At 40.3% G+C, this 13,529-nt stretch overlaps 1 protein-coding gene across 3 annotated transcripts; it reads left to right on the top strand.

Moving 5' to 3' along the window:
* Positions 1-956: 956 nt before the first annotated feature.
* On the top strand, positions 957-13,518 carry axdnd1 (axonemal dynein light chain domain containing 1). Of its 3 annotated transcripts, none has more exons than XM_028587029.1 (24): positions 957-1,200; positions 1,800-1,957; positions 2,028-2,131; positions 2,524-2,617; positions 3,130-3,215; positions 3,323-3,379; positions 3,565-3,673; positions 3,991-4,112; positions 4,367-4,507; positions 4,814-4,918; positions 5,379-5,499; positions 6,176-6,277; positions 6,419-6,585; positions 6,737-6,806; positions 7,096-7,330; positions 9,188-9,404; positions 9,667-9,760; positions 10,154-10,344; positions 10,620-10,710; positions 10,927-11,061; positions 11,153-11,257; positions 11,352-11,440; positions 12,705-12,844; positions 12,945-13,518. In XM_028587029.1, exons 1-24 carry the CDS (start codon positions 1,128-1,130, stop codon positions 13,058-13,060), a joined length of 2,922 nt encoding a protein of 973 aa, XP_028442830.1. In that variant the 5' UTR covers positions 957-1,127; the 3' UTR covers positions 13,061-13,518. The 3 variants fall into 3 exon arrangements, with proteins under 3 accessions (XP_028442830.1, XP_028442829.1, XP_028442828.1); XM_028587028.1 differs by having other exon boundaries at positions 4,814-4,933; positions 11,156-11,257; XM_028587027.1 differs by having other exon boundaries at positions 4,814-4,933.
* Positions 13,519-13,529: the final 11 nt, after the last annotated feature.

Below are 13,529 nucleotides of genomic sequence, written 5' to 3'. Positions count from 1 at the left end.
CGGATCGCTCTGCTCCTGCATGCCTGCCGCGACTCATCTGTTGTCAACTCCAGATCCACTTGATGTACACTTCTCTTCTTGATGGAGCACCATCGAGAGCCTCCATCACGCATGAAATAATAAAAAGACCACAGAGTGGCGTTCAAAAGGCTACACACACCCTCCCGTGCAGAGCCGGGCAGTGACGGATACATGGGAGGGAGTTACAGCAATCTCACTGCATGGACAGAAGGATAACTGAAGGAATAACATTTAGCCTAAATATCACAGAAATGGGTTTAGATAGGCCTACTTAAGAGTATCCAAATACTATAATTTACATATTTGACTACGTAGCCTTAAAGTACGTGCATTTGGCAAAACAAAAACAAAACAAAAAACAAACAAATTAAACATCTTTTAAAATCCCAATATTAGGCCTTATAGCCTGTTGATATAACAAATCAATTATTGATCAATTTTTGAGAATTAGCCTAATGGAAAATAGAAATAGGAGTGAGTGAATCAAAGAATAAGTTCTTTTCAGAATCATTGATTACAATTTAATTATTGCAATTATTGATTTAAAGAATAAAGCCATAGGATAATTCTTAAAAAAAAAAAAAAGATCAAAATGTATTTTGACGGTTGATATCAAGCATTTAAATGTCGGATTTATTTTAGATATCAAAAAACGTAATTGTTGATATATTACTTATTTTAATGATTAAATTCTAAAACGCCTCGAATAGGATTTTGTCTTGTCTATGATCTCATAGGACTCCACTAAATGTAGGTAACATATATATATATATATATATATATATTTTTTTTTTTTTTTTTTGTGTGTGTGTGTGTGTGTGTGTGTGTGTCTATTTTGTGCTCCATTTATGAACTGATTACAAAGAGGTGATATGTAGCCTGCCCTGTTCTGATCAAAATGAACTAAACTTTAGTGTTTTCACAGAAGGCGCTGGGCGTTCCCATGGCAACGCGACCAGGAAGTTGGACCTCAGAGGACGAGTGAAAGGGACGGTGTATTTTTACTTTTTGGCAAATAACACTAGGTTCTCGGCCAAATTACTTTGTCATAGTTTCGGAATTTGATAGCCGAAACATTAAGGTAACATCTCCACCGTGAGTCCAGCATGATGTCTACGTCCATGAGAGCCAGTTCAGCGCCAAGTTCTTCGAGGCCGGAGCCAGTGCTGGACACCAGAGGTGACGTTAGCGTAAAGTCGTGGGGGGGGAGGCTAGCTGCTTAGCTAAGCAGATGGTAGATAAACAAACAAAACATAAGTCACTTATATTGGCACGGCACACATCACCTCACACAGACAGTAAATTAGCTAGGTAGCTAGATAACGTTACAGCCACAAACCTTTGATTCGATAATACAGTCACATGCTAACTATCGGTATTTCTCAAAGATAAATAACGTCACAAGCATAGACTGTATATTATTAATATTATTGATATAGCTACAGTCTATGGTCACAAGTCACACTTTCTCCACTCAAATTAACACAACTATGCTATATCCTCATCACAAGTATCACAACAATAGTTGTAAACAATGGATGTTGTTTACAACTATTGATGGAAAGTACAATCATTGGAAGATTAATTTGTTTTTGTGTAATTTTAAAGAAAATAGTTTCTTGAGAGAAAATAAACATTTAAATCACATTGTTTGAAATGCATGGCACATCTTATCACTTATTGCTTCCCAGATTACCCAAACACTCTTCCATTCAGCTGGAATTAAAATACATATACACCTACTGGTTTATTTAAGTTTGATTTTTTTTTTCTTTCAGTGGCAGAACTGAATTTTCAAGTCCCAGCAGAGAGCATGAAGACACAACCTCCTCCTGTCAACAACCACATCATCCCAGATGAACTGCTGGTCAGCCTTACCTCCACTGTCTGCAGCAGGAGCACACTGGGGCACACTGCACACCATCGGCACTGCAAGGTACATTCAACCTCCATTTATATCTTCACAATAGTTCACACTTGTGTTCCTAAGATGACTTTGAATACAGGGATGTGGAATCAGACGGCCGGATGCAGTCTGGCATCACCAGCTCGGACGCAAGAAATACAAGTTCTTTCTGGAGCAGCCAACATCCCTGACTGGAGCCGGCAGGTCAGCTAGACAAACAAGACATAAGCAACATTGTTGTTGCAACTATGAAGTTTCCCCAAAGATTTCATTTGAACTAAAAATCAGTCTGTAGTGTTTTGATATCTAATAAACATGACATGGATAAGCTGTATCAGTAGTTATTGCAACACATTTATGTGTTTTTACTCTTGACACTAATACAGGATAGGGTTAATACGAGCTCAGCTTGATTTTGATTTTGCACTTTCATAACTGGACACATAGCAGAGCCAAACAAATTTTAGTTTCTGTCTGAAATCAGGGCAACAGATGTCTTTAAAAGTCTCAAATTCAGCTTGCTGCAATCTGCAGATGACCTAAAACGGCTGGATGTGCATGTTTCTTTCTTTTCTGTTTGGACGGTGTCTATACAGGGATATTTCATTCCTGTGTGATGCTGTGGTAACCCAGAGGAAGACAACACCCCTCCCACCACTGACTGAAAGGAGTGGCATTGGAGACACGCAGGTAAGCTGTCTAGGCTGACCTGTTTGGATTTTCTAGCCTTGTAATCATGTGTGGCAAAAATAAGTAGGGCCTGAGAATGTGCCTTAATTTGCATTTTCAGTTTTTCATAATTTACCAGATAGAGTTTTTTTCTTAGCAGAATATGTGGTTTAACACAAAATCAAAAGCAGTAACTACAACATAACACAATTAACCAGATGTGACAAATAAACCAGATATCCCTGCTCAACAACCACAAAACTTTATATTTTAATCTCCCAAAAGCACAAAAGGGGAAAAAGTAGACAACTATTAAAGGGATACAATGCAGATTCAAACTAGTCTGTCCATACTTTTAGATCAGTATTCCAGTAACTTGAAATTTTGTTTTAAAGTTTGGAGAGAAATTCAAATAGATTTTTCATAATCAGTAGTAGAAGGTTTTACGGTTGTCTTACAAATACTGTGATTTACTGTACTAGTACTGACTTCAAACTCACATTTATTGCCATTCATCTATACACATCTTTCAGAACTTGAGTGTCTCAGAAAGTCTGATCCCAGAAGAATATCACATTGTGAAAAACAAAGGGCTGCGGAGCCTTGAGTTCTTTGAGGAGTGAGTCTGCTTCATTTTGCTCAAATACTTCATGTTAACTGTGCACCATCATATTATCAGTGGATTTAAATATTTCTTTCAACTTCCATGTTGCTTCTCTTCCTCAGTGCGTTCACAGTGCAGCTACAAGATGATGAGCAGAAGCTACGGGTCTTTCCTTCGCTGTGAGTTAAAAAAAAAACATGATTTTGTCTAATTTACAGATAAACTTTAGTCAAGTAGCCTTCACTGGGAGATTTTTTTGTCTGTATTAGGAATGGTACAGCTTAATAGTAGGAAATACTGTGTACTGTTAGGTCAGGGAAAGTGCTGGTAAGATAAGGGATGTGTGTATGTTCTGAGTGTCCAGGAGGCCCAGTGGCAGACTGGAAGTGGTCCAGTTGATGAGGATGATGGACGACATGCTGGAGAAGGCCGGAGTGGATCAGCAGAGTGAGGAGCTGACAGAACTCTCCCAGGTAGACAGACGCAGGGCGATCTGGCCTCTATGGCTGACACTAGTGCTGTGCTGCATTTATGTACAGAGAAAAATAAATACTGGTGCAATATCAGGATTTTGGGCTGCTTTTATACAGATTTGGATATTTATGTGCATTGCTTCCTGCCTCTTCAAAAACACAATGTTCCGAGTGTACTGTTAGAATGCGTTCATTTCGAGTGGTAACCACTACATAATTAAAGATGTAAAATGTGTATATGAAAAACAAAAGTGCTTGGAGATTCTTCTTATAGCCATCTAAAGCTATTAGAAACAGTGCAAGGAAATGTCTTACAGATGGAGGGTCTGCTGGAGCTGGTGCAGGTTGAGCAGAACATCTACAACATTGTATTCCACGAACTGATCAGGCAGGTCAGCGTGGGCTGTGCTGAAAGAGGACAGCTGCTAGCCAAACTCAGGTTAGCAGCCAATACATTAGGACAGCACCCCTTGTTGAAGGAGTTAATGGTTAATTAATATGGATGTAAATAATAAAATAAAATAAAATAAAGCACGGTTCTGCAACTATGTTACCTTTTTGTTACATCAAGTTATTTCTGAAACGTATTTTGACAGATAGTTTGGAAGAACTTTGACATTTTCAGAAAATCTTTTCCAGTAATGATGCAAGGAAGCCTTTTTCCCATCAGCTCTTGTGTGTGTATGTGTCCAGACAGCGCTACCAGTCCCTGCTCGAGCGAATCCCCAGCCGTCTGAAAGCTCTACACACTGAGACAGTGGCGCAGCGGGCTCTGGACCGCCGGCTAACTGAGGAGATCCACCACATCAAGACATCCATCCAGCAGCTCAACATGTATGTAGGTCAAGTCCCAGGCTGCAGGGTCATGATGAATACAATTACTATGTGCTGTTATGCACTGGAACATGTTCATAGAGTGATTATATCTAAATAGGAAATAATAAATGCAAGAAATGAAAATAATTGCACTCTACTCATTGTGTGAATATGAGAAATGTGTTTTTGTGTGTGTGTGTGTGTGTGTGTGTGTGTGTGTGTGTGTGTGTGTGTGTGTGTGTGTGTGTGTGTGTGTGTGTGTGTGTGTGTGTGTGTGTGTGTGTGTGTGTGTGTGTGTGTGTGGGTGTGCATCCTTTTTCACAGGGAACTGTCCAGAGTCAGAGACCATGATGCCGTTGTTTCCCAGCAGGCGGAGCGCGCTCACCTGCAGCTGGCTGGGGCGCTTGAGCAGACTCACACCAACTCAGAGTCAGTCCCTCGTAGGTCTGAATTGAACTATTGTTCATTCAGTCAAGGTCACATTTTCGTTAAGTTGATGCATTCCAAAATTCACCAGCGTGAACATTATGAAGCTTATTTATCTGGTCGATATAAGTGATTTATTTCAAGCAAAATGTATTTATGCCTTGATCCAAAAAATCTACAAAAACACTGTAGAAGCAATTACTTATAGACGTACTAGCTACCGGGTACTGCTATCAGTGTAACCCTGTTGTAATGTACACCGTAGTGGTTATTGAGTCCTTAATTATTACTTTTAAAAAAAGGTATAAGAGACTCAAATTATAGATACGATGGAGCAAAAAACTGATTAAGGCACATTTTATTCTGAGATGGAGCAGCAGCAGCATTTCAGTAAGCACGCAGTGCAAAAGTACAACATGTGACCAGGTGTTCCCTTTTCAAATGGTCCATGTGCTCTTCTCAGTGTGGTCCAGGGTTACCACGAGCTGTATGAGCTGCAGAGGGGTCGCCTTGAGGCTCAGTTGCTCCAGATGACTGAGGAGAGAGACTGCTGGAGACAGCTCACCTTCTGCCTCGCCCTCAAGGTGTGTGAGCCATGATGGAGTTTCTTTCTTTCAATTGGACTCAACTTGTGTGTTAGTTTCATTTGATGGTGCTGGTGTGCTGTTACGCAGAATAGATAATAGTATAACTGACTTTGGCTTGTGGAATCAGAAGGAATGCGAAAGATATCAACATGGATTGTTTTATTATATGGATAGTAGTCTTGCATTGCCAGACCCTCCTCCACAACGCTGCGGAGGAGGGTCTGGCTAGTCCACACAGCATTCCGGGAGGGGAGAAAAACGTGCTCTGGTTTATTGGCATTTCTTTAAATCAATCACAATCGTCCTGGGCGGCGCTAAGCACCGGACACAATGACAGTGCCTCTGCAAAATAGCCTCGGGAAGGAACTTGTGTTGATGGAACATCAACGAAAGTTGTTTTAGACATGCAACAGAAAACTCAGATTGGACAGATAGTCTAGCTAGCTGTCTTGATTTAGCCTGCAGAGATCTGATGAGCAGTTACTCCTCATAATCGGAATGCCAACACAAAGAAAGGGGAAGGTGAGGGACATACAGCGGAATTTCCGACGGCACCCAAACAATCCCGAAAGTGGACTATCGTCCATATAGACTATATGTATAGATATGGCTCACTTGGTAGGCTCACTATGATTTATGGGTTGTAAGGATCAGATTTTGCTGTGATTGTCAGGTGATCAGTTTGAAGAAGCTGCAGCTGATCAGTCGGCTGCATATCATCGAGCAGAGCTGGTTCAAGACAGCTGAGCACTGCAGCCTTTACCTCACTCTGAAGGTAACAATTCAGTTCCTATTATTTCTGAAACACTTTTTGTATTGCTCATGGCAAAAACACCAAACGCCCCAGATGACTCTTTGGAAATATCCCTGGTGGTTCAATTACACTCTGACTATGACAGTGACCATCCTGCTGTAGGACACAGAGGACCTGAATATCATCATGGAGCTTAGTGACTACTGGAAAGAGCAGCTGACTGCTTTCATGTCCCAGCTGAAGAAGACTGAGCATGCTCAGTGTGAAAAGATCAGTGCAATCCAGCAAGGCATCGCCAAGTGGCTCGCCTTCTGCACCACACAGAACAAGTAAGGACAAGCAAAGTACCATCATTTATAGAAAAAAGGATTTTCTGGAAAACCCAGTAGCCTATAGTGTCAATAACCAGCAGTCATTGAGAGCAATTTATGGAAGAGGTGATGATCACTGTGTGTATTTTGCCAAATGCTCTCTTTCAAGGTGTCCTACCCCAAAATATGAGAAAGCTTCATTGGAAAAGATTCATGCTGATTTGAAGCAGTGGTCAAATGTAAGACAGTAAATTTACTTCCTCTGTCAATGTTTTTTCTCATTGTGGTCATTGAACACTTGATGTTTACACAGTCTTTCAACCAGGACTAACTAGTATGTTGTTTTTAAGCATGTCTAATGTATTTTTCTGTCTCATAAGGTAGTGGCCATTTTGGCCTCCTTCTTTTAGATTATATTCCAAATATCTAGTGGATATGTTAAAATGAGTTTCATACGGTATGTCTAGTCAACAGCAAATTTTCTTTTGTTGTCCTAAAGTCCTCATCTGTCTTCCTTTTACTCTGCAGACATTGGCCCTCCTATGTGACCACTACCAAGGTGAGAAGCTGCTTTTCTGCCAGCAGACACTGAACGAGCTTGGCCTTGTCCAGGAAAGATGGCTGAATATGAGCCTTGAGCTGTTCAGAAGACACCCTTTTCCTGAGGGTGAACCCCGTGAAGGCCAACAGGCCCTAAGAGAGCTGGAAAGGGTCCTATCTGATCTCCTCAAACAGCTGGACACCCAGATCACTGGAGAGAATGGTGAGGGCTGATAATAGACAACATTTTGAATCATTTTAAATGAGCTAGAAACTGTGATTTTGATGCCTGCAGACAGGTAAGTAAAAGTATACACTTTTACCTGGCACTGCTTTAGTTTTTGCTTGACTGTTGTCCAAAAGGATATCTGTAAATGAACAAAACTGCTGAAATCTGCAAAATCAGGACCTTGGTGAATGTCACGGTGTGTGCTCCTGACACACACACACACACACACACACACACACACACACACAAGCTATAGTCACAGAATCTTCCTATATCTGTCTTTAGTATTTTTCCTAATATTTTACAGTTTTTAGTAAAATGCTTAGACAAAAGCATCAAAACCTTAAAGGTCCCATGACATGGTGCTCTTTGGATGCTTTTATATAGACCATATTGGTCCCCTAATACTGTATCTGAAGTCTCTTTCCCGAAATTCAGCCTTGGTGCAGAATTACAGCCACTAGAGCCATTCCCACAATGAGCTTTCCTTAGTATGTGCCATTTCTGTGTCTGTAGCTATTGAGGAGGAGAGGGGGGGGGGGCAAGGTGGAGGGTGGGGGTGTGGCCTTGACCAACTGCCACTTTGCTTGTTTGAAAGCCATGATGTCTCTCTCTCTCATGGGTGGGCCAAATTTTCTGGGCGGGCAAAGCAGAGAAAGGGGAGGTAACCAGATCGGCCCATCTGAGCTTTCATTTTCTCAAAGGCAGAGCAGGATACCCAGGGCTCGGTTTACACCAATCACCATTTTCTAGCCACTGGGGGACCATAGGCAGGCTGGGGGACCGCATATTAATGTTAAAAAACCTCATAAAATGAAATTTTCATGCCATGGGACCTTCAACTTTTGTAACCATCAACAACAAAGGCAAAAGTACAAACAAGTTTTCTGCTTTGCAATTCTGCAACACACTTCTTGCAACGCTACACAATACATTACATTAGACACTTTGTTCAAGAATGAAAACTCTTGCAATCATTGGGAAAATACTTCTATTCAAAATGCTAAACACTATCTGAAATTGGCAACACACCCAAACACATGAAAACCCTTTGACAGTAAGTGAACACAAATCAGTTTGAACCTCAGCACTATAAATGGACCTCAGGTGAACTCACTTCTTTTGTGATACGGCGCGCAAGGCGATATTTCCCCTGTTGCCTAACCAGGGATGATATTGCTGTGATTTGAATGAGGTGATATGGCCAGACCCTAACTAGGAGGGATCTATAAACCATCCACCTCATCCTTTACAATACAATTTTTTGTTAACCATTGCTCTGTAATATACTGCAATTATTTTATTGTTTGTTTATAGTAACATATTGTATGGATTATTTACTATAATTCTACTTTTCTTTGTGTTTTTTGTTGTAAAAACCTGCAATGGGAAAAAATAAACTATATATTTTTTTCTGAAGCCTTTCTATTTTTGCGTTCATTGAACTGTAAGTAGCGGTTCTGTACTAGAACAATCTTTTACAAAAGCCTGTATGAGAAAATAGGTATACAAAGTACTAAAGAGAGCAGTGTTTTGTATAATGTACATCAGTGTGTTGTTGCTGCTTTGAAAGAGTAATTCAACAGTTGCATATGTGTCTTATTTTGTTGCAAAAATGCCATTTTGAAAATGGATTGTTAAGTTTTGATTGCAGAGTTTCATTTTGACATAGAAGTGAGACATTTCTCTCCAAGTGTTGTGTCCTATTTGGCTTGTATGAAGAGTTTTGACACAATGAGTCACATTCCGCGACAAGTGTGTGAGCAATCAGCAAAAGCTGTAATGGGTCTCATTATAATCCTTAAGATATGGACTTAAGTGTTGAAACTGATATGAGCCATGCTGTTTCAGGGATCCACGGAGAGCTCATGTCACTGCTCGGGTTGATGGAGTCCCGAGTTTCCAAGCTTGGTACAGTGATTGGACGGCCAGAGATGATGTCTATCTCTGACTGGCTGAAGATGGAGAAGGCGCTGCGCGATTGGCAGAGTTTGGCTGAAAAAGCCTTTCAGAACGTCTCCAGCACGCATACAGAGAACGAAAAGGACAAAAACAAGCTTGACATATAGTAAGTTATAGTAAGGCTAAACTATTGGATTGAATGAAAAAGCAGAGGCCTAATTTATCAGCATTCTGTAGGTAAGTTTGTAAATATACTCCTAGGATGAAACATTTTGAATGTTCTTCAGTGCAAGAAATTTGGTGTTCTGTATGTGTTTGTGAATCAAACACTTCTGATCTGTGATGAGACGAAATTAAGACTACATGCGTTTTAATTCTGAAATTTAAATATTCCCGTTTATGTTGTGTGTGTTTGTTTGTTCAACCAGTACAGACACAGAAAAGGTGTTACACAATGTCCAGCAGTTCATAACCAGCCTCTCCAACTTCACTGATGGTGAGAAGCAGAGACTTAGTGAGGAGGTCAGTACCAACCAGGTTTGGTCAACACACATTTTGAAAAGGTTTCAAAACTACAATGTCACTTAAGTCAAATTTCTGTCAAGTGTTTTGGAGCAAACACATCAGCTCTATGAATGTGTTGTTCAGATATTGCACAGATAATACATCCGAATAAAAAAAAAAACTCTTAAAGGAACACGCCGACTTATTGGGAATTTAGCTTATTCACCGTAACCCCCAGAGTAAGACAAGTTGATACATACCCTTCTCATCTCCGTGCGGGCTGTAACGCTGTCTGACGGTATGTGACCAAAAATAACCACATTTACTATATTATATATGTAATGAATGTGTTTGTTTGCTTTAATGTTACATGGTGCTTCACTTGAGTTTTTGTGTTTCCTCTCCACCCAGGTCAGTTCTATTCACATGGCTCAGACCCGCTGGATGTTGGATCTGTTGCTCCTCATGGTACCTGACCATAGCGAGGACCACAACCAAGAACAGGAACACCAATACATTACAAACATCTCACTACAGACACTGGATGAGGATGCCAAGATGCTGGCTGAGAAACTGAACTTTTTTTCCACATACATCACCAGGTACCAGAAGTTTTTACCCGTTTTTACAATTTGCTGTTAGGCAGATGCTGTTAACCAGAGTAACTAACAATTAGTGCATGGTACAATAAGTAAACACTGTTGTCTTACAGTATTGAACTTCATTTTACTACAGAGGGCAGTGATAACCTCTTTATGTTATACATACTAACTAACAACACAGAAATGAAATGGTGGCTAAAGTATGTTTAGTAACTTTAAGGTTGAATGGATCAGCAGAGGGGGAGTTTCTTCAGGATGTTTTTTTGTGACTCCAGCTCTTGCAAACTGATTCTGGAGGAGCAGATTCTGCAGAATTCACATGACGTTGAGGCTGAAAATGAGATGAATGAGTGCAAAAAGCTACAGGTAAACAAAGTTTTGATGCAGAATTAAATAAATAGCATAGAACAGATGGTATCAAACCTAATTTCAATTTTGAGACCGAACAGCAGCTCTGTTTTACTATTCGTGTGTTTAAACAATACAAACCTCCATAGCCATACTGCAGTTACAGACTAGGGTAAGATCAGCTAAGCAAACCTACATGAGTACTGTGGTGTGTGTTGTTATGTCCGTCCTCAGAGGGAGTGCATTGATTTGGTGGAGACCTGTATAATCCTGCGCTCAGGATTGAGAGGCGGTCCTGTGGAGCTGCCCGTCCGACAGGCTGACCCCGGCTCCAGCAGTGATGTCCCTGTCTCTCCAGCAGACAGCATGGTGAAGAGTTGACTGAGACATTTTTTATTAGTGTGGCCCTGGCTACAGTATAAAACTAAAATAAAGTGGTGTTATTGTTGTTGTTGTCCAGCAGGGGGAGCTAACGGTTTGTGAAAGCCCAGTGGTGAAGCTGATTAGCTATGATGGAAACATTACACAAAGAAAGCTGGGAGAGAGCAGTGTCCACCTGAATGGGGTCAGACAATGAAATCACACATTTTTTCAGTGTTAGTGGCATGCCTAATTGTGTATAGAGTTGAATAATCTGCCCATCTGTCTCTGTCTGTCAGCCTGAGCTGGTTGTATGCCCAACAACAGAAGAAGCCCAGAAAGCTTTTAGTGATCTGACCACGGTAGGATTGCTGCAGCAGGAACTGCAGTAAGTTAACTTTCTTATCGTTGAGTGGAACACATGTATTTTTGTAATGCTGTGATTTTATATATATATATATATATATATATATATATATATATATATATATATATATATATATATATATATATATATATATATATATACTAATTTTGAGAAGTAATACAAAAGCATGGATGTTTAGCCATGGTGGTACTGGTAAATGCTGCTCATGCAAGCTTCCCAGTGGTTATTTTAAACAATAAAGAAACTACAATTCCTGTGTGACACAAATGAGCCAATAGCCAGGACAAATTGGATATACATTGATATCGTCCCTTTTGACATTTTGGGAGAACATAAGGGGAAGAAAAACACTAAAAAGGTGATGTGATTGATATAATATATATATATATATATATATATATATATATATATATATATATATATATATATATATATATATATATATATATATATATATATATATATATATATATATATATACATCAATCACATCACATTTACCAGTACCACCATGGCTAAACATCCATGCTTTTGTATTACTTCTCAAAATTAGTCAGAAGGACAATTTTACACCTCTCAGACTTGGAGTTTAGTAAGCAAAATCCCATCAGAAGGGCAACAAACAAACAATTATACAACTGTTTCTGTCGAGTTCAGTAACCATCAAGCATTGTGGAAATAAGTTTGTTGAATGTCCACACATCAGCTAGTCTCACATTGCCAGACCTTCCTTCACAGCGCTGCGGAGGAGGGTCTGGCGAGTCCACACAGCATTCCGGGATGGGAGAAAAACGTGCTCTGGTTTATTGGCATTTCTTTAAACCAATCACAACCGTCTTGGGCGGCGCTAAGCGACGTAAGGCGCAACGGCGCCTTTGCAAAATAGCCTTGGGAAGTAACTTGTTTTGGTGGAACATGTGTAGGTCGTTTTAGTCATGCAACAGAAAACTCAGATTGGACAGATAGTCTGCTAGCTATCTCGATTTACCCTGCAGAGATCTGAGGAGCAGTTAACCATAGTCCTCATAAATCAACCGGAGTTTAAAATGCCAACACAAAGACAGCCCTAGGTAACAGACATCCGGCCTAAATGAGGGCCATCCGGCAGAATTTCCGGCAGCACCGGAGCAATCCCTGAAGTGGAACGTTGTGTATATAGACTACACATCAGCCGAGTGTCTGTGGTTGTTCAGAAATGGCCTTTTATTTACTTGCGGATGTGCAAAGTACACCTATGTTAGTGTTCTTTCCATGTGTGCGTCAGGGATTCAGAGCTGCGGGTCCAGAGTACCGAGCAGCGAGCACTAAAGGCTGAGGAAGCCCTGCAGTCAGCGCTGGAGAAGATTCAGGACCTGGAGAGACAACTGCAGGGTCGGTCTAGTCTGGAGCCCAAAAGAAGTGAAGGTACCGACTAAACAAAAAAACTCGACAAACTTTTAACTGAGAAAGTAACAATAAAAGTATTAAAGCTTAAAGGTGGTACATGTCTTTGTTTGTGTTTCAGAGAAAAAGAAAACCCCACCACCTTCCCCACCACCAGTAACACCCCCAGCTCCTCCAAAGAAAACCACCTCTGAAGCCAAACAAACAACCAGCACCAAAAAGAACAAGAAACGGTGATCTGACATGGGATCAGGAGGTGTTACAACGTCTTATGTATGTATGGGACTGTCCAGTTATTTGTAAAATCGCTTTTAGGGTTTTATGTTTCATGTGTTTTTTTTTGTGTTGTTGCACTCCATCACAATCACATCCATAAGGGAAAGGGTATTATGACTTCTGATGCACATTACCAACACATGTACTGTCTCAAAAGTTTATAAGATAGTGTAGCACACAGGAAGAAAAAAAACTAGAATAACCAAGAAGCATCATTCACCAGCACTACCTTTCAAGTATAAGATATTTCCAGTATCGGGAGGTTGTCCAATATTCAGACTGCTTGGCTGTTGTATGAGAATGGATATAGTGATGTTGCCATTTATATAACGACATGCTGTGGTTTTGTTCAACCTTGTGATATTGGTTTTTGTTTCCTTCCAAAAAATAAAGTTTCTGCATTACATTTGAAAAAGTTAGACTTCTCTGG

This window comes from Perca flavescens, chromosome 9 (assembly GCF_004354835.1).
Source record: "Perca flavescens isolate YP-PL-M2 chromosome 9, PFLA_1.0, whole genome shotgun sequence".
Lineage (NCBI taxonomy): Eukaryota > Metazoa > Chordata > Actinopteri > Perciformes > Percidae > Perca > Perca flavescens.
The sequence above is the reverse complement of the archived record's forward strand: the minus strand, read 5'-3'. Positions and strand labels throughout refer to the sequence as shown.

Coding starts and splice junctions, on each gene's coding strand:
- axdnd1 (XM_028587027.1), top strand. CDS start 1,128: ATGATGTCTACGTCCATGAGAGCCAGTTCAGCGCCAAGTTCTTCGAGG. Junction 6,586..6,736: donor TTCTGCACCACACAGAACAA/GTAAGGACAAGC, acceptor CTCTCTTTCAAG/GTGTCCTACCCCAAAATATG. Junction 11,441..12,704: donor TTGCTGCAGCAGGAACTGCA/GTAAGTTAACTT, acceptor TGTGTGCGTCAG/GGATTCAGAGCTGCGGGTCC.